At 37.9% G+C, this 20,502-nt stretch overlaps 1 protein-coding gene across 1 annotated transcript in view; it reads right to left on the bottom strand.

Annotated features, from left to right (window-relative positions):
• The window catches only part of LOC137654446 (GRIP and coiled-coil domain-containing protein 2-like), a 116,148-nt gene that overhangs the window by 30,357 nt on the left and 65,289 nt on the right, over nt 1-20,502 (bottom strand). Inside the window, exons 10-12 of the mRNA XM_068388071.1 lie at nt 12,672-12,839; nt 10,249-10,449; nt 1,665-1,880 (exon numbers count right to left, since the gene is read on the bottom strand). Of these exons, the coding sequence (XP_068244172.1) occupies nt 1,665-1,880; nt 10,249-10,449; nt 12,672-12,839 (585 nt within the window). The remainder of the gene's footprint in view (nt 1-1,664; nt 1,881-10,248; nt 10,450-12,671; nt 12,840-20,502) is intronic.

The following is a 20,502-nucleotide window of genomic DNA, read 5'->3' as shown; positions in this document are numbered from 1 at the left end:
GTTAGTAGTACTGGTCTGCGAGGCAGGGGAGGTTGAACGGCACCTCACTATTGGGGGATTTCGAAGAGGAGAAGTCTAAATGGTACGAGACCTCTGGTATTTCGCCCCAGTCTATACCGACACCATTAGGTGAGCGAGCTAGTTCAACCTAGCATTCCTTTACATTTTTTCTCTGGTAATATTAGCAGTTATATTCCTTTGAAATGGTGCTTAAGGAGCATTTCACTGGGCGGCACAGGTCTCTCGCCCAGAAATAGATTTTTCCTTCGTCAAAATCCCTTTATTAAGCTAAATACAAATTTATACAAAAACAAAATGTGTGTACAACTAATCCTTTGTACTTGAATCAAATAGCAATATTCATTTAAAGAATCTGCCTACAGATTCTGCAGAAAGCAAATTTATTTTTGGACTGAAGTATTAATCAAATGAACTCTTAGTTTAAGCAACCATCAACATTCCTACTCATATTTGGTCATCTTCAATTAGACAATTCTTGAAATTAGTTTCACCAATCCACTATGTCAAAATTCTTGTTATTCACAAAGCTGGCACAGTTTTTTTTTTTATAAAATGCAAATGAAAAATCATCATGGACCACCAAATAAATGAATTTTCAATAGATTTAAAAGTGGATAATGGGACAAAAATTTATCCCTACAGAGGCTAAGAAAGAAAAGCACAGTGCTAATTGTGATGACGAATCGAATATCTTAACTATTGAACAATTCAATGCCATTTATGCAGATTCTGCAATCGGTATAATGTTGTTTTGTAAGAACACTTCACAGGATGTTAATAAATCTTCATACCACTCCAAGCTATAATGCACATTCAATATCATGGCATGCAGTTATTTTTTTTTAGTAAATATGGAATATCAATGATTTACCTTGGTGTGTGAAATTATTTTCTCTCCTATAATCTAATGGATGGAGAGGGAATTAATAATAGAGTTTAGAGAGAAAAGAGACAATCTATATTTTTCAGTTAAAATCTGCTTTTGTTTTTTGTTTTTATGTCAGCTACCCCCCAAAATTGGGGGAAGTGCCTTTGTAGATAGAGATAGAAAACCTAAAAAGAAAAAATCAGATAGACAATTTTTACCAGAAACAATCATAGTCCACTCAATTTGAATGAAGACTTTCTACCTGAAAAAGAATACCACATACAAATACCTAAGATAACAGGGATTTGTAAATTGTAGAATAACAATAAAGTAAACTCAAGTGAAACCACACAACAGTTTACCCCAACAAATATCCACAGCTGACAATTCCTATAAACTACCAAAACTTTCTTGGATTCTTATAATTATGAAGTTTTTAATGCATATCACGATGAAGACTCCTATTGAAAAACAACAGAAATGCTCATTAAAATAATAAGTATCCTAATGTATTCTTTTTGTATATCACCCAGGCTTAACACTACGATTGCAAAATACTCGGTATCACACATCTCATGAAAACAGTCAAACATTCCTTAGTTGATATATTCTGAGGTAAATGTACATTGAATCAATCTATCTTGTGATAAAATAAAATCTAATTTTCCTGATTGCTGAGAATCATCATTACAGCTATTGTATATTCTAAGAAAGATCAACCACACTAAATTATTCTAAAGTATGCCCTATACCCTAGAACAAAAAACTCATATACCTTCATTTTCTCAGCTCTTTCTCTTTCAGTAGCCTCCTGAGCAGTAAGATGAGTCAACTGATCTTGGAGGCTATTCGAACGACTCTTCTCCCGGGAAATTTCACCTTGGAGTTCAATGATGGTCGTCTCCTTTTCACTCAGTTTGTTATTTAAGTCTTCCACAGTCAGTTCATAATCTCTCATTTCCAGGTCCATAAGACTTTTGTTTTTAATATCCTGTGCAATAAATTTGAGAAATTCTGTGTCAGCAAAATTTTGACTTGATTACGGCAGGATACGGCTTGCTGCCATCAGAAAATATTAGTAAAACTTACGCATTTTGCTGATTCTATGGTACATAAGGGTGAATTAAAAATGATACAGCATGCAACACATAATTAAGGATGTTGTATTAGTCAAGGCATATTTTATGAAATCTCATAATTTTGATGAAACAGCTAATGCTAATGTTTATTTAAATGCACACCATTGAAAATTCAATAGCACAGTATTATTGCATAATATAAACGTTAACAAGCAAAATAAAAAAATTCAATAAATTTATTTCTATACAGTACTCTGCTTATGTTCATATTGCTTTTGTCTCTGGAATATTGGTCATGTCAATGGTACCCCATTAGAATGAAAAAATTACTCATTTCTTTCCATTCCAAGATATTAATGCCTCTAGTAAACATGAGACTAAAGCTGTCTATTGACAATAGCATGCTGCGCATGTCGAATCATCTTCCGTCATACCCAAGCTTCCAGAGAAGAAGGCAATACGAATATCAGGAGAGATTCATAGAATTGAAAAATATTTTCGGCAATAATGAATATATTGTAACACTTTAATTGAAAAAAAATTAATCTCAAACCCAATGTAATATTTCTTTCAAGAACTTTTAACACAAAAACAGAAAGCTTACAGGCCTTGGTTTCAGTAATTGAGCAAAGGAACAAACCATACCAAAAATCTAGATTATATTATCTCATGGAGTATACTCAATTCCTGCAGTAGTGGCTGTGCATATTCCAATCACCACCAATCTACATGATTATTATTATTATTATTACTAGCCAAGCTACAACCCTAGTTGGAAAAGCAAGATGCTATAAGCCCAAGGGCTCCAATAGGGAAAAATAGCCCAGTGAGGAAAGGAAATAAGGAAATAAATAAATGATGAGAACAAATTAACAATAAATCATTCTAAAAACATTAACGTCAAAAACAGATATGTCATATATAAACTATAAAGAGACTCATGTAAGCCTGGTCAACACAAAAAAATTTGCTCCAACTTTGAACTTTTGAAGTTCTACTGATTCAACTACCCGATTAGGAAGATCATTCCACAACTTAGTGACAGCTGGAATAAAACTTCTAGAATACTGTGTAGTATTGAGCCTCATGATGGAGAAGGCCTGGCTATTAATTAGAATTAACTGCCTGCCTAGTATTATGAGACAAGAAAATGATGTCTATCACAGCAAAGTTCCTAATAACTTGAAGTCAAAGCCTAAATCCAGGGCGAGTTCCCAATAGTGTTTTGGGTCAAAGTTTAAATGCAGGTTGAGTTTCCAATACTATGGTGAGGATGAAACCTCCACAAAAAGTTTGGAGAGATAAAGAACGTTCTCTCCTTACTAATAAACGATATAACAACTAAATAGCAGTACTCAAAAACAGGTACAGTAATTCCTCGACTATCACAGGGGTTCCATTCCAGGTCACCCTATGATAACAGAAAAACCGCTAAGTATATACAGATATCTACGGTATACTTTTCCAATGTTTTTAAAAAATTTCATATTTTCTTTATACAGTAAATCTACTGTAAGCTTTTATAAACCCTCCTAACACTGTTGAAAAACTTTTTAAAGATAAAACTTTTTTTTACTGTAGACATATCGTTATACATACGCAAATGAAAGAATTAAAATCTGAACACTCGTTAATGAATGTGCTGCTCAACCAGACCACGCAGTTGACCAAACTGTGTGTCAATTTACTGTTGTCAAAAAGTACAACTGTAATAAAAATAAACAGGATTTTAATAAAACTTGTTTCACTTACCTGCAATATATATAATATTCACATGAGTCTTTTTATAGTTTATTTATGACATATTTGTTTTTGATGTTGTTAATAGTTTATATATGACATGTCTGTTTTGACGTTGTTACTTTTTTTTAGAATGATTTATTGTTAATTTGTTCTCTTCATTTATTTATTTCCTTATTTCCTCACTGGGCTATTTTTCCCTGTTGGAGCCCCTGGGCTTATAGCATCTTGCTTTTCCAACTAGGGTTGTAGCTTGGATAGAAATAATAATAATAATATATTGTGAAATAAAAACAGCGAACACATGTCTTTTCCTTCACTTACATTTATAAGATGATCGAGACTACAGTACTGTACACGCTTTCAACATCAGCATATTACCAAAGGGTTTTTTTCTACTGCTAAGAGACAATTATTACTTGAACTGTCATTTACACTTTACCATACTAGGTATGTAGATTTTAGTAGAAACACTTTTCTCATATTTCATTTCATGTCGAATTTAATGGCATATCAAAGTTTAGAGGTGAATCATCTCTTTTTATCAATGCACAATAATTTTAGTCTTTAGCTTTGTGATATTTGATTGCAAAGCTTAGAGAATTATTGACTTTTTCTTTGAATTCTTCAACTAGTTTTTGTGCAATTTGGTTTATCTTTTCATGAATAAAAAAAAAATGTAGTATAATGTAATAATATATCAGTCATATTCTACTTAAATAGTTTAATATTATACATAAGTTGAAGTCCAAGCTGTCACTTGAATTAGTTGACCATAGGAAAACCCACGATACACAAGATACAGTACATGACAAAATCACTCTTAATGAGTGAAAATTTAGGGGTTGCACAATAGAGAGATCGCAAATTACGTGAGTATACAGTATTAATGTAATTTAATTTATAAATCTTTATGCATAAAAATTACTTTAAAAAAATTATCAAAATATAAAATGTACAAAACGTATCTGCCCCCAGAAACCCACGATATGAAGGGGAGTCCATGATAAATATTTATGTATAATATATTTATAAATCTGTTATTAACTGAGGGAGAGATAAGTGAACTGTAATATGGCAAGGGATTACCGTAGTCTGTTTATCATCAAGGATCAAAGAACTTTTAAAATAAGACCAGCAAGCATCACTGCAGCTAGCAAGGCCATTATGAGATATCAATGGGCTGATTCCATCCATGAAATCCTAGAATGTTTAGACTTTAACTAATACTAGAGCAGTTATTATTATTATTATCATTACTATCCAAGCTACAACCCTAGTTGGAAAAGCAAGATGCTATAAGCCCAGGGGCTCCAACAGGGAAAAATAGCCCAGTGAGGAAAGGAAATAAGGAAATAAATAAATGAAGAGAACAAATTAACAATAAATTATTCTAAAAAAAGTAATAACATCAAAACAGACATGTCATATATAAACTATTAACAACATCAAAAACGAATGTCATAAATAAACTATAAAAAGACTCATGTCCGCCTGGTCAACAAAAAAGCATTTGCTCCAACTTTGAACTTTTGAAGTTCTACTGATTCAACTACCCGATTAGGAAGATCATTCCAGAACTTGGTAACAGCTGGAATAAAACTTCTAGAGTACTGCGTAGTATCAAGCCTCATGATGGAGAATTAACTGCCTGCCTAGTATTACGAACAGGATAGAATTGTCCAGGGAGATCTGAATGTAAAGGATGGTCAGAGTTATGAAAAATCTGAGTTACATATCTGAAGAAGCACAGTAAGGTATACATATGTGATTAATGGGTTTGGGTAGAGCAACATATTTACATTCAGATTTTAATATTTGCTGTATTACAGAAGACAAAGAGGGAAAAATAGTTATCCTAATTAATGGGAACTCACTTCACAGCATTAAGAAACATGTATGCTGTGGTACTAGAGATACATACATACATACACCAAGGCACTTCCCCCAATTCTGGGGGGTAGCCGACATCAACAAAGAAACAAAAACAAAAAGGGGACCTCTACTCTCTACGTTCCTCCCAGCCTAACAAGGGACTCAGCCGAGTTCAGCTGGTACTGGTAGGGTGTCTAAAATAATATAACTGTTCTGGAGACCATTCCATAAAACTGCCAGGTTTTGCTTATTACTGACATGCTTCTTCAGAGCAAAATTTAGATAAATTTCTATACAAAGTAATTCATAGAATTGTAAACATTATTACAAATAGTTAAAAAAAGAAATTTAAAATTTAAGATAAACTACATGAATTTTCTGAAAGGCAATAAAAAGGAAATCATCGAGTTTGTGGCAAATTATGTAAGCATTATTTGCCCGATTCGTAGGAACGTAGAGAGTAGAGGTCCCCTTTTTGTTCTTGTTTCATTGTTGATGTCGGCTACCCCCAAAGGTTGGGGGAGGTGCCTTGGTATATGTATGTATGTATGTTAATCAACAACTGTCTAGGTGCCATGCCAGGGCATCATCAGTAGGAGCAAGAATCAATTGTGCTTTCGTGACTGCACAAGACACCTTTGTCAATTGTGGCACTACTAACTGCCAACACCAACACTTGTGAAGATAGAAGAGAAGCAACAGAATGCAGTGTGCCACAGATATCACAAGAATACCTAAAGTTTGCAGCTTTGCATAATGCTGTAAGTAATAAACTTGTTATTTGATCTTCTAACCTTAGTTTAGATGTTGTTAACGAAAGCATTACTTATAGATTTAAAGTCACCGTAAACAGTCCTGTATTTTAAGCTACGCTTGACTGTTTAAATTTTATTGTTCTGCTAGTGCATTGCATTGTCACTGTTCCTTGCCTATGCCATTCATGAGTAACATTTAAATCCACAATAATTGGTCCTCCAAACCACTGGATTACAATGACATAGCTCTATGTGTAAGTGACATGGCACCAATAAAGTCATTAAGACTCAGAAAAATGGAGCTTAGATGTCAACTTAACTATTACATTTACTATTGGACAACTATTCTGTCAATTGTTTTAAGTTTCCTTGGACTTCAGAGAACCATTTCTTATGGTTCGTACATCATAATGTTTGTATTTCTACAAATTGACTATTTATGAAAATTCAATTTTAAATTTTAAGTCTCAAGAAGCTTGACAGTAACAAGAGAAAGCCTATGATCTTATTATTTTATCTAGAGCACATATACTATACCATATTTATCCTTGAAATAGGCATACTGTATAAAATTGATGGGGTTGTGATGAAATGAATCAAGCTATATATGCCGTTTCTGAATATAAAAACAATACAAGCATTAAATGTCTTAATTGACATATAACCAGTTTTCAATAAAAAAAGAAATAAAGATAAGATAATAATAAAATACTGCAGGTTGTTGATTAACTTTTGGGTTTTACATAAATGAACACTAAGGACAACCTCAACTTGCTACTCAAGTATGGAAGAGGAAATTGTTGGAGAATTTAAAAACATTTCTCTGAAGTAGTTTTCCTCGGGTATTCTTAGGCTTTACCCATAGGATTTATGTTTAACCCTTTTACCCTAAAAGGACGTACTGGTACGTTTCACAAAACTCAGCCCTTTACCACCATGGACGTACCGGTACGTCCTTGCAAAAAACTGCTATTTACATTTTTTTTTGCATATTTTTGATAATTTTTTAAGAAACTTCAGGCATTTTCCAAGAGAATGAGACCAACCTGACCTCTCTATGACAAAAATTAAGGCTGTTAGAGCAATTTAAAAACAATATACTGCAAAATTTGCTTGAAAAAAATAACCCCTGGGGGTTAAGGGTTGGAAATTTCCAAATAGCCTGGGGGTAAAAGGGTTAAATGAAGAGTGAAAATTGTAGCTAAGATGACCTACTAGGTAGGAAGACCAAAAAGAATGGATGAAAAGTAAAGAAAGCAATGTAGCTATGAGCAGAATGAATTCGACAAAGAAAATTCAGCACTACAGTGTGTCAAGCAAGCCGAACTGTAGGTCTCCCCGCCGTACAGAGAACGAACTAAGAAAAGTCTATTTTACAGTATGAAACTATGATAGGAATGACAAGTTACAAATGAAAATCTACCTAATTGTTCATAATAAAAAATAATAAAATTACAGGACAAAATAAAATACAGAGTTGAAGTAACTATGAACTTACCGTTACATCATTAAGAGAGACCATCCAATTGTTCTTTAGACAAGAACATGACAGACCGAGAAAGGGAGGCAGACAGACAAAAATGGGATAGATTAAAGAAAACCTTAAACAAAACCAAAGTAAACCAAACACTATCATATACTGTACATAGTAGTAAACAAATATCAGAATATAACGTACAAAACATGCTTAAGTTAAGAAATGTCAAATAACTACAGTTAGCTGTAACAGAAGAGACACAGATCAATCTTAAAATGCACTACATCCAACACTGCTTCACATGCACGCCTCATGAAGAGAAGCCATCATTCAAAAATTACATGGAAGCTTCGTTGATTATAAGCAGTGATAAAACCAAACCAAGCATGCAAAAATATCCGAAGCATATAAATTTACATTCACATACTAACAAAAAAAACAAAAACAAAAACAATAAATTATCTTTATCCTTATTTGTAGTTATTACTTTTAATACCTAATTTGCAAGCTTAGACATAAATATTACATTTACTTTACAAATAGAATCATAAAAATTAAAATAAATAACAAGTTTTCATAACATTAAAAGTATTTTGTCCATACCATAAAATCAAATTATGCCCTTATCCCAGTCCACATCATTTCCCACACTCAGCATTTTATCTACTAAAAAAAAGGGAACATAAGCACCCACCCACACAACTCTCATGCGATCTGTACACCATCAGCCACCCCATAAGTAATCTCATTAGTTCAAGAGCAAGACAGAAAGAATGAGAAACAAACTACAAATATAATCATATAGTTTGTATAACAATGTTTTTCTATTAAAATTTGATTGACTAAATGACCAAAATAGTTTATGAGAAAGATTTAGGTGCAGAATACCACAAATTGTTCATGGGGTGTTGATAGAAAATAATATGTCAGGGACCAAAGCTATCAAGAAACTAAAGTTCTTTGCTTAAGGAGATTAAAAGTTAAAAAAAGTTAAAGTTGCGGGTTTTAGGTCTCCACAGAGACGATTTACATCGTCCTCCTCGGGCGACCATTAGCCAGCAGGGACTATCACTAGTTCCCTCTAACCTCCCCCCACAGGCGCCACCCTGGGAGTACCCCCCGGTAGAAGGTCTCACGGTATTCGCGTCCTTGGCGGGGACCGAACTCGGGACCTCTATAATAGAGATCCGCGACGCTACCAAAGAGGAAATGGCAGTGTACAGAAAAATCCAAATAACACAACACATATGGGTGAGATATGAATTGGGAGTAAAAATGTGACGGACAAAAGAACTTCAAGAAGACAAAAGAACTTCGTGATTTTCCTAATAAGGTGGGTAACATTATGTATATCATGATAACAGATTCCTACATATCTACCATCTTCAAAGACTTGAATATACTTTCTCAAAATTACCCGTCTGTTTAATAGTGTCCTTAAGTCTCTACACTCAGTACTTTCATCAACAGGTAGGCTGAATGACTAGTGCTGCAGGTAGCTTTGACAACCCAATAACAACCAAATCATAGAGTCCTCCCTCCCATTTTCTTAGTTAAGGAATGAAAAGGAAAGATGCTAGGAATGGAGGGGCAAAAGTCAAGATGACACTAATGTCATTATTATTATTATTATTACTTGCTAAGCTACAACCCTAGTTGGAAAAGCAGGATGCTATAAGCCCAGGGGCTCCAACAGGGAAAATAGCTCAGTGAGGAAAGGAAAAAAGGAAAATAAAATATTTCAGGAAGAGTAACAACATTAAAATAAATATCTCCTATATAAACTATAAAAACTTCAACAAAACAAGGGGAAGAGACATGAGATAGAAGAGTATGCTCGAGTGTACCCTCAAGCAAGAGAACTCTAAACCAAGGAAGTGGAAGACCATGGTACAGAGGTTAGGGCACTACCCAAGACTAAAGAACAATGGTTTGATTTTGGAGTGTCCTTCTCCTAGAAGAGCTGCTTACCATAGCTAAAGAGTCTCTTCTACCCTTACCAAGAGGAAAGTGGCCACTGAACAATGATAGTGCAGTAACCCCTTGAGTGAAGAAGAATTATTTGGTAATCTGTGTTGCCAGGTGTATGAGGACAGAGGAGAGTATGTAAAGAATAGGCCAGACTATTCAGTGTGTGAGTAGGCAAAGGGAAAATGAACCGTAACCAGAGAGAAGGATCCATTTAGTACTGTCTGGCCAGTCAAAAGACCCCATAACTCTCTAGCAGTAGTATCTCAACGGGTGGCTGGTGTCTGTACACTATTATTCATACTTTCAGGTAGGGTCATGGACTGAGGGATAATCATAATTCCTGATTTTGTGATGAACAAATACACTACTATAAACAAAACTACCTTTTAATCAATAAAAGCTCTACTCTAAACATGAAAGAGAATGAAACTATCATTTAAGCAGATATATCGCAAGACATACCTGCTTAGCTTCTTCCAACTCCTTTGCGAACTGTGCTGCTTTTTGACGTTGCTCTTCCATTTGTTCTTCAGCTTTTTTTCTTCGCTCCTCAATACTAAGTTGCAGCTCGGCTTCTGCAGCCAACCGTTTTTCTAGAGCTGCTATCTGTCCTCTTAAATTGGTCGATTCCTCTCTATTAGAAGCAAGATTTTCTTCTTGATTCTGTAAGATCCAGTCAAGACAATTAAAAGAAGGATTAATTAATTTTAGGTAGGCATCACATCATCTTAATTAAAATTAATTCATGCATGAAACTCTAAAAATTATAAATTGCATAAAACATCCATTAATGTAAGGCACCGTTAAGCTGAAAAAAGGGAGTCTGACAAGCCATACCATTCTTGAACTAATCAGTAGGAACACTATTTACAACCTTCGCTGTTAGTTTGATAAACGAAAAAAAAAAAGGGGGCTATCTTGTACATGAAGAAGTTCGCACATTGGCTGGTGTTAAACCTTTCTTACTTCCAATTTTAAACCATTTTGATTAGTCTGGTTACAAAAGGTTTATAGATTCCTTAAATCTATTTTGTTTACATATTTGAGTATCTTCAATGCTGCTGTCAACTAATCTCTTAATCTGCAGCTTTCTAGTGGATACAACAAATTGGGGAATTCTAACCCCTTTGTGATCTAAGGTATCTGACTGATGGTTGTTAGCTAGGTTGCCCCTGCTTTTTCTGCTTATTATCCTTTTTGGCCTTCCTATGGGAAAGCACCAAGAATTTGAAGAACATATCCTAAACCCTAAGCAGGGTCTAACAACTGCTGTGCACAAGGTTAGTATCTCATCTGCTTTTTCCTACAAGTAAATAGACATTCAACGTAGGCTAGTATTTTCTAGTTTTTCTTTTCAACTTCTATACTTTACACTGCTGAGAAAGTTACTTATGACCATCATCATCATCATCATTTAGGTGCCATATCACCAAGGACGTTGGCAATCATGGCTTACCATTCCTCTCTATTTCTGGCTTTCTGCAGCAACTAAGCTGGAAGTGACTAATTAGTTGTTGGAAGAGGATGACGGCGATATGGTTCATGGTGATAATGTTGGGCTACATAAGGTTTTTTTGGTTGTTGCAAAACTGATGTTGATGACAAAGGTTCTTTGGCATCTGTAGCCTTTTATTTTTCAACTCTTACAAGGAACTAATCTATATTTTGTTGGATAATGTTCATCATTTTGTCATAAAAAATTAACCTATGGAAGGGATAAATCTTCAGCACCATTACGGTAGATGTTGGGGTGATGGATCTTGGGATTTAAAGATTGAAAAAAATTTGGATAAATGGTAAAAAACCCCACTTCATATCTTTAAGCTTGATATTCCCTGGTCCTGGATCAAGGTAACTTTCTTCCATTATCAGTTGTTACTATAACTCAAACAATTTGTTGCTTGTCACTGGCTGCTTTTGAGCCTCAATCTATCAAGTTCCTTACTATCGGGATACCAAATTCTTCATGGTGTCCTTTAATAGCTCATCAAAGCCTTTAAAATCCTGAAGGAATTACGAGTTAAGCTTCTCACGAACACAACTCAGTGGTGTCTGAGTCACTTCTTCAGTTAAAAAACACTGATATTTAATACTGCAAGAAAAATAATGTGGCTCTTTCAAAATTCCCGAATATTCATCACATCCCCAGCTGAAGTAGCAGCAAATATCCTACATCCGGTAAGTTGCAGATAGTACTCCTTGAACAGAGCTATGATGTCTTGGTCTATGGGTTGAAAAAGAAAGGTAGTACTTGGAGGCAAGGACACAACACATCTGGGTCCATATCATTCAGATGCTTGGGAGTCCAGGTGCACTATCAGGGATCGACATAACCTCAAAAGGAAATTTCTTCATCTTACAATATTCCTTAACTGCTGGTATAAATGGCAGTTGAACCATTCTTTGAAAATGGCTGTGGTGACTCTCGCCCTTGTGTTAACTATCCAAATGACAGAAAGCATCATCTTTGAGATGTTTATAAGGGTCCTGTAATTATGGGCATAATAAACTAACGACGGCCTCAGCTTGAAACAGCAAGTGACGTTACCTCCTAACAACATTGTTCTATCTTTGGTTAACTTGTACCTTGACATTGTTTTTCCTTCCTTAGAAATAAATGAACAATTCAGCGTTCACTTAAAAAACAAGCCTGTCTCATTGACATTGGAGATGAGTTCTTGAGGAATTTGTTTTTCACAGATGATTTTCCTTAAACATCTCAGGAAGTGAAAATACTTCCTATATACTGTACTGTACTGTACTGTACTGTACTAATATGAGGTCAAACATAATTTTCCTCTGGAAAATCCCATCATCTAATCATTACTAATACCAAAAAATTTCAATAATCTTCACCACAAAGTCTTACACACAAATAAACATACCTTTACAGTTTTCAGAAGCATTGAATTTTCTTCCTGGGATGCTGCTAACTGAGACTTAACAGCTGCAAGTTGTTCTGCTGCAGAATTTAACTGCTTACCACATTCCTTCAACTCCTTTTTCGTGCTGTCTACTTGATCTTGCAATCTATCGATTTCACCTTGCATGATCTGCAACATGAACAATCCTCATGCATAATTAAAATAGTTTCCATATCATAAGAATTTTTTCTCTGAAGAATAAATTAAAAGTAAGTATCTTACCATTCAAAGGTGGTAATAGTTTGCAAGCCAATAAAGAACCAGACACACAATGCAAGCAATACTTCTGTCCTAGAGAACTTAATCTTAAAAAAAATCTTCTAATGTTAAGAGAATGTACTGCATTAACTAAATTCTATGTTTTAATAAATATGGTAAAGCTAAAGAAATAATATAAGTAGATCATTGAAAATACCATATGTTCATCCATTTATAGCTGTGGTAGAATAAGAAATTTTAAAAAGTAATTAATTTGTCATTTTTGAAAAATACCTAACTATATTGGAGTTTAATGAAAGACTGAAAAGAACAAATCAGACAATGGCTAGGTTAATTAAAATTTAGAAATCAAATCGCCTAAAATTACATATAAAAATCAGGCTATATATCAGTTTAGTGAGATCGGTGTTACTCTAGGGACCTGAGTCGTGGTATACCAATGAGACAATATCCAACAGATTTTATAGATTTGAGAACAAAGACCTCAGAAGAATATTGGCAGTTAAATGGCAGGACAGGATTAGAAACAAAACTATAAGAGATTACTCAAGTGCCATATATGGATGAGCTTATGGTGAGGGGTAGATGGAGATGGTTTGGGCATGCTTTATGCCCTCCCCAAGAGAGATTAGTTCACCAAACTTTCAACTGGGCTCCACAAGGCACTTGAAGAGGTTGAAGACCCAGACCTACATGGATGAGGCCTATGAAGTGTGAAGTAAGATATGTTGAATGGAAAAGTATTGATTTAAAAGCTCAAGATAGAGATGACTGGCAAAATCTAACCGAGGCCCTTTGCGTCAATAGGCGTAGGAGGAGATGAGGATGATGATGAAATTTACCTGTGTCTTGCCAATTTATGCCATGCGATGTACGGTAACCTAACTGTTGGTTATTAATATTATCATTATTATTATTACTAGCCAAGCTACAACCCTAGTTGGAAAAGCAAGATGCTATAAGCCCAAGAGCTCCAACAGGGAAAAATAGCCCAGTGAGGAAAGGAAATAAATAAATGATGAGAATAAATTAACAATATATCATTTTAAAAACAGTAACAGCGTCAAAACAGATATGTCCTATATAAACTATTAACAACGCCAATTTAGGGATGAAACCACAAAAATGCTTTGTTCTAATTTCACATGACTAACCAATGAGGAAGACCATGCTTTTTTAAGTACATTCTTTTATTTGAAGTTGTAATATCGTTGCCATTTAGCAGTGCTATAATTTCCCATACATAATGCACTGAAAATTATTTGTTGCAATGTTAATAATCCTAACTAACTACTGTACAGTATAGATCAAATTGATAAAAACTGAAAAATCATAAACTCTGTAAGTTTCTAAAACACCAAAGGGTTTCATGAGCAACATAAGAAAACAACAAAGAAATACTTCTCATCTAGAATCCCAACTAATAAAAAGTTCTGTACCCATCTTTCATCATAAATACTGTACACATTTACTGTGCTACAAAATCATAGAATGCATAATTTTACAAAATGAAACTCCTTTGAAAAACATAAGATAGATTTTAATAAAACAAAATTTACCAGTAATTCTCTGATTATGTATTATGCATATTGTTAAGATGATTTGCAATAAATAAATGTCATGTTGGGTCAAAATACATTTCTACAAGAATGTTGTTCGAGTGATTAATACTTAAACTCTTGAAATAATTACAATGGACAATCAAGCGAACAGGATAACCCTAACTCTAGACAAAAGGCCTTAGAAGAAAAATGTTTACCTTTAGACACAAAAGTTTGAAGCACAAGTTTAATGCAAGGACTGTGAGGGCAGTACAGTAATTATAAAGGGAGAGAGTATAGTTGCAACCTAGTACATAAAAATATCCTATTAGTGCAAAGTGTACTAAACTGCACAGGAGAAACATGGGCACTGATAAAGAAAATAGGCGAGAATCTGAAAATGTGTTACACCAGGAAGTTACAATTCATTGCCAGATTTGAGAGATAAGATTGTATTCACAATGAGCAACAGAGAGATTGGGTGCTCATCAGCTGAAAAACCCAACTGAAATCTCATATTGCGCTAATCTGAACATGTGGTGGAAAGGTATGAACTATTATTAGAGAAGAAATAGATTTGGGAGTAGTAAGAGACACAACTATGTGAAAAGACCAAGAAATTATACATACATACATACATATACCAAGGCACTTCCCCAATTTTGGGGGGGTAGCCGACATCAACAAATGAAACAAAAAAGGGGGGACCTCTACTCTCTACGTTCCTCCCAGCCTGACAAGGGACTCAACCGAGTTCAGCTGGTACTGCTAGGGTGCCACAGCCCATACTCCCCCGTTATCCACCACAGATGAAGCTTCATAATGCTGAATCCCCTACTGCTGCTACCTCCGCAGTCTTCTAAGGCATCGGAGGAAGCAGCAGGGCCTACCGGAACTGCGTCACAATCGCTCGCCAGTCATTCCAAGAAATTATGCAAAGAATAAATAAAGGAAGAACTAGATCTATTGAGAGCTTAGGAAAAGAATGAACAGGGTACAGAGGCATAGACAGAACTCCTTTCATGTCTACCCTCAAAATGCAAAAAGCTGACATAAAATATTTCTGAGAATTCTTTCTTTTGTAACATCATAATAAAAATGATATTTTAATTATAAAATAAATTTTTGAATATACTTACCCGGTGAATATATAATAGCTGGTGCTCCAGCGGCTCGACAGAAAAACACACAAAAACTCGCGAGCGATCGCTATGAAGGTTGCGGGTGTGCCCACCAGCGCCAACTATCGGCCAGATACCGCATATGCATGTAAACAAGCCTCAATTCTTCTCGTCCCGCTGCGTCTCTATTGGGGAGGAAGGGAGGGCCTTTAATTAATATATTCACCGGGTAAGTATATTAAAAAATTTATTTAATAATTAAAATATCATTTTTAAATATTTAACTTAGCCGGTGAATATATAATAGCTGATTCACACCCAAGGTGGTGGGTAGAGACCAGAGTTAATTAAGTTTACAGCGTATATGCTTAGAGTTTTTGACAGTTATAATATAACAAAACCCAAATATATAGGTATCTGGTAAGGAAGTTGACTTAGACGATTACTCTGCCTTGTAAGTCTGTCTTCCTCACGAAGCCCAGCGATCCTCTTAGGATGCTGAAAGACTCCCAGGAGCTGAAGTATCAAGGGCTGCAACCCATACAACAGGACCTCATCAAACCCCTAATCTGGGCGCTCTCAAGAAATGACTTTGACCACCCGCCAAATCAACCAGGATGCGAAAGGCTTCTTAGCCTTCCGTACAACCCAAAAAAACAATATTAAAAACATTTCAAGCGACAGATTAAAAAGGATATTGGAATTAGGGTAATGTAGTGGTAGAACCCTCACCCACTACTGCACTCGCTGCAACGAATGGACCCAGTGTGTAGCAGTCCTCGTAAAGAGTCTGGACATCTTTTAAGTAAAATGACGCGAATACTGACTTGCTTCTCCAAAAAGTCGCGTCCATAATACTTTGCAGAGATCTATTTTGCTTGAAGGCCACGGAGGTTGCTATAGCTCTTACTTCGTGCGTCTTAACCTTAAGCAAACATTGGTCTTTCTCATTCAAGTGAGAATGAGCTTCTCGTATTAAAAATCTGATAAAATATGACAAAGCATTCTTTGACATAGGCAATGATGGTTTCTTAACTGAGCACCATAATGCCTCAGATCTACCTCGTAAGGACTTAGTACGGGCTAAGTAGAACTTAAGAGCTCTAACAGGACATAACACTCTTTCCAGTTCGTTGCCTACGATCTCTGATAAGCAAGGAATATCAAAAGATTTAGGCCAAGGACGAGAAGGCAGTTCATTTTTGGCCAGGAAACCAAGTTGAAGTGAACAAGTGGCTTTTTCTGTAGAAAAGCCGATGTTCTTACTGAAGGCATGAAGTTCACTGACCCTTTTAGCCGAAGCCAAGCACACTAGGAAAAGTGTCTTGAGGGTGAGATCCTTCAGGGAGGCTGAATGTAATGGCTCAAACCTGTCTGACATGAGGAACCTTAGGACCACGTCTAAGTTCCATCCAGGAGTTGCCAAACGACGTTCCTTAGAGGTCTCGAAAGACTTAAGGAGATCTTGGAGATCTTTATTGTTGGAAAGATCTAAGCCTCTATGACGAAAGACCGAAGCCAACATGCTCCTGTAGCCCTTAATCGTGGGAGCTGTGAGGGAGCGAACATTTCTCAGATGTAAAAGAAAATCTGCGATTTGGGCTACAGAGGTACTGGACGAGGACACAGATGCTGACTTGCACCAGTCTCGAAAGACTTCCCACTTCGACTGGTATACTCTAATGGTAAAAGCTCTCCTCGCTCTTGCAATCGCACTGGCTGCCTCTTTCGAAAATCCTCGAGCTCTTGAGAGTCTCTCGATAGTCTGAAGGCAGTCAGACGAAGAGCGGGGAGGCTTTGATGAACATTCTTTACGTGGGGCTGACGTAATAGATCTACCCTTAGAGGAAGACTTCTTGGAAAGTCTACCAGCCATCGAAGTACCTCGGTGAACCACTCTCTCGCGGGCCAGAGGGGAGCAACCAACGTCAACCTTGTCCCTTCGTGAGAGGCGAACTTCTGCAGTACCTTGTTGACAATCTTGAATGGTGGGAATGCATATAAGTCCAGATGAGACCAATCTAGGAGAAATGCGTCTATGTGTATTGCTTCTGGGTCTGGGACTGGAGAGCAATAGATTGGAAGCCTCTTGGTCATCGAGGTGGCAAAGAGGTCTATGGTGGGTTGACCCCAAGTCGCCCAAAGACTCTTGCACACGTCCTTGTGGAGGGTCCATTCCGTGGGAATTACCTGACCCCTCCGACTGAGACAGTCTGCCAAGACGTTCAAGTCGCCCTGGATAAATCTCGTTAACAGGGAGATGCCTCGATATCTTGACCAAATGAGCAGGTCCCTTGCGATCTCGTACAGCGTGAGGGAGTGTGTGCCTCCTTGCTTGGAGATGTACGCCAAAGCTGTGGTATTGTCGGAGTTGACCTCTACCACTTTGTTTCGAAGGAGACTTTCGAATTTCATCAAGGCCAAGTGGACTGCCAAAAGCTCCTTGCCGTTGATGGGCATGCTCCTCTGACTTGAGGTCCACAGACCTGAGCATTCCCGACCGTCCAGGGTCGCACCCCAACCCAAATCCGACGCGTCTGAGAACAACACGTGGTTTGGGTTATGAACTGCTAGGGATAGTCCCTCTCTCAGACTGATATTGCTGTTCCACCATTTCAGGCATGCCTTTACTGGTTCGGAGACCGGGATTGATACCGTCTCTAACGTCTTGTCCTTGTTCCAGTGAAAGGCTAGATGGAACTGGAGAGGCCGAAGGTGCATTCTTCCTAGCTAGACAAACTGCTCCAGGGATGATAGAGTTCCTACGAGACTCATCCAATTCCTGACTGAGCACCGTTCTCTCTTCAGCATTAGTTGGACTTTGAGCAGGGCTTGATCTATTTGGGTGGCAGACGGAAAAGCCCGAAAAACTGGACTACGAATCTCCATCCCTAAATATAGAATAGTTTGGGATGGAATCAGCTGGGACTTTTCTAGGTTGACCAAAAGTCCCAATTCCTTGGTCAGATCCAACGTCCAATGAAGATCCTGCAGACAGCGATGACTGGACGAAGCCCTGAGAAGCCAGTCGTCCAAGTACAGGGAGGCTCGGATTCCCGATAAATGGAGGAATTTTGCCACATTCCTCATGAGCCTCGTAAACACGAGAGGAGCAGGACTGAGGCCAAAGCACAGGGCCCGAAACTGGTATACCACATTCCTGAAAACAAACCTCAGAAACGGTTGGGAATCTGGGTGTATAGGAATGTGGAAGTACGCATCTCGTAGGTCGAGAGAGACCATCCAGTCTCCCTTTCTGACCGCTGCTAAGACTGACTTCGTGGTCTCCATAGTGAACTTTGTTTTCGTAACAAAAACGTTGAGCGCACTGACGTCTAGCACCTGTCTCCAACCTCCTGTCTTCTTTGGGACTAGGAAGAGACGGTTGTAAAACCCCGGTGATTGAAGGTCCGAGACTTTCACCACCGCTCCCTTCTCTAGCAACAGAGACACTTCTTGGTTTAGGGCTTGTCTCTTTGACTCCTCTCGGTACCTGGGAGAGAGGTCTATGGGAGTTGTCACTAGAGGAGGTTTGCGTACAAACGGAATTTTGTACCCCTCTCTGAGCCACCGAACAGACTGTTGGTCTGCGCCCCTCTTCTCCCAGGCCTGCCAGAAGCTCTTCAATCTGGCTCCTACCGCTGTCTGAGGCTGTGGGCAGTCAGACTCTGCCACGTGAGGACTTGGCTCCTCTCTTCTTACCTCTCTTTCCCTCGGCACGAGCACTTCCCCTGCTGGGAGCTCTGCCACGAAAGGGCGGGATAAATCTGGATGCCGGAGTCTCGATCCTGGGTCTTACAGCAAAGGATGTAGAAGGAGTCCCTTTGCGAGCAGAGGACGCCATCAAGTCATGGGTGTCCTTCTGCACAAGCGAAGAAGCTATGTCCTTAACCAGTTGTTGCGGAAACAAAGACGCTGATAAGGGAGCAAAGAGCAGTTCTGATCTCTGACAGGGAGTAACTCCTGCCGAAAGAAAAGAGCAAAGGGAATCTCGCTTCTTTAAGACTCCCGACGTAAAAGTAGAGGCGAGCTCATTGGAACCATCGCGGATGGCTTTATCCATACATGACATGATAAGTAAGGAAACATCTCTGTCAGCAGACGAGATTTTCCTACTTAAAGCTCCTAATGACCAGTCAAGGAAGTTGAAAACTTCAAAGGCCCTGTATACGCCTTTCAGCAGATGGTCAAGGTCCGAGGAGGACCAACTAATCTTCGAGCGTCTCATGGCTAGGCGGCGGGGAGAGTCTACGAGGCTTGAGAAGTCACCCTGGGCAGAGGCAGGGACTCCCAAGCCGAGAACTTCTCCCGTGGCATACCAGACGCTCGATCTAGACGAGAGCTTTGAAGGAGGGAAGGCAAAGGCCGTCTTCCCCAAACTCCTCCTGGTATCCAACCAGTCGCCTAAAAGTCGTAAAGCCCTCTTGGAAGAGCGAGAAAGCACTAGCTTAGTAAAGGCTGGCATGTTAGCAGGTAAGCCTAGAGCAAACTCAGACGGTGGCGAACGAGGAGCAACGGTAACAAAGTGATCGGGAAAAAGCTCCTTGAAAATTAACATGACTTTCTTAAAGTCCATCGAAGGAGGAACCGTTCTAGGTTTGTCTACATCCGAAGGATGATCATCATGATGAGGGTCAGCAACGTCCTCATCTGAAGGATCTTCGTCCGACAACTGCTGAGTAACAAGCAAAGGGGTTGGCAATGCTTGACACGCAGAGTCCACACGCACTGGTGCATCAGTAGCAGTCCAGGACGCTACGTCATGTAACTGCTTAACAGCCTGACTGTCAACAACAACAGGAGCGGGAGGACGCTCGACGTCAACTCGAGACTGCTTTGACTGCCTAGACTGAGCAGTCAAAACAACTCTTGACTGCGGTGTTTGACGCTCAGCGTCAAAACAAGTCAACT

This window comes from Palaemon carinicauda, chromosome 15 (genome assembly GCF_036898095.1).
Source record: "Palaemon carinicauda isolate YSFRI2023 chromosome 15, ASM3689809v2, whole genome shotgun sequence".
Taxonomy (NCBI): domain Eukaryota; kingdom Metazoa; phylum Arthropoda; class Malacostraca; order Decapoda; family Palaemonidae; genus Palaemon; species Palaemon carinicauda.
This window is presented reverse-complemented; position numbering and strand designations above follow the sequence as displayed.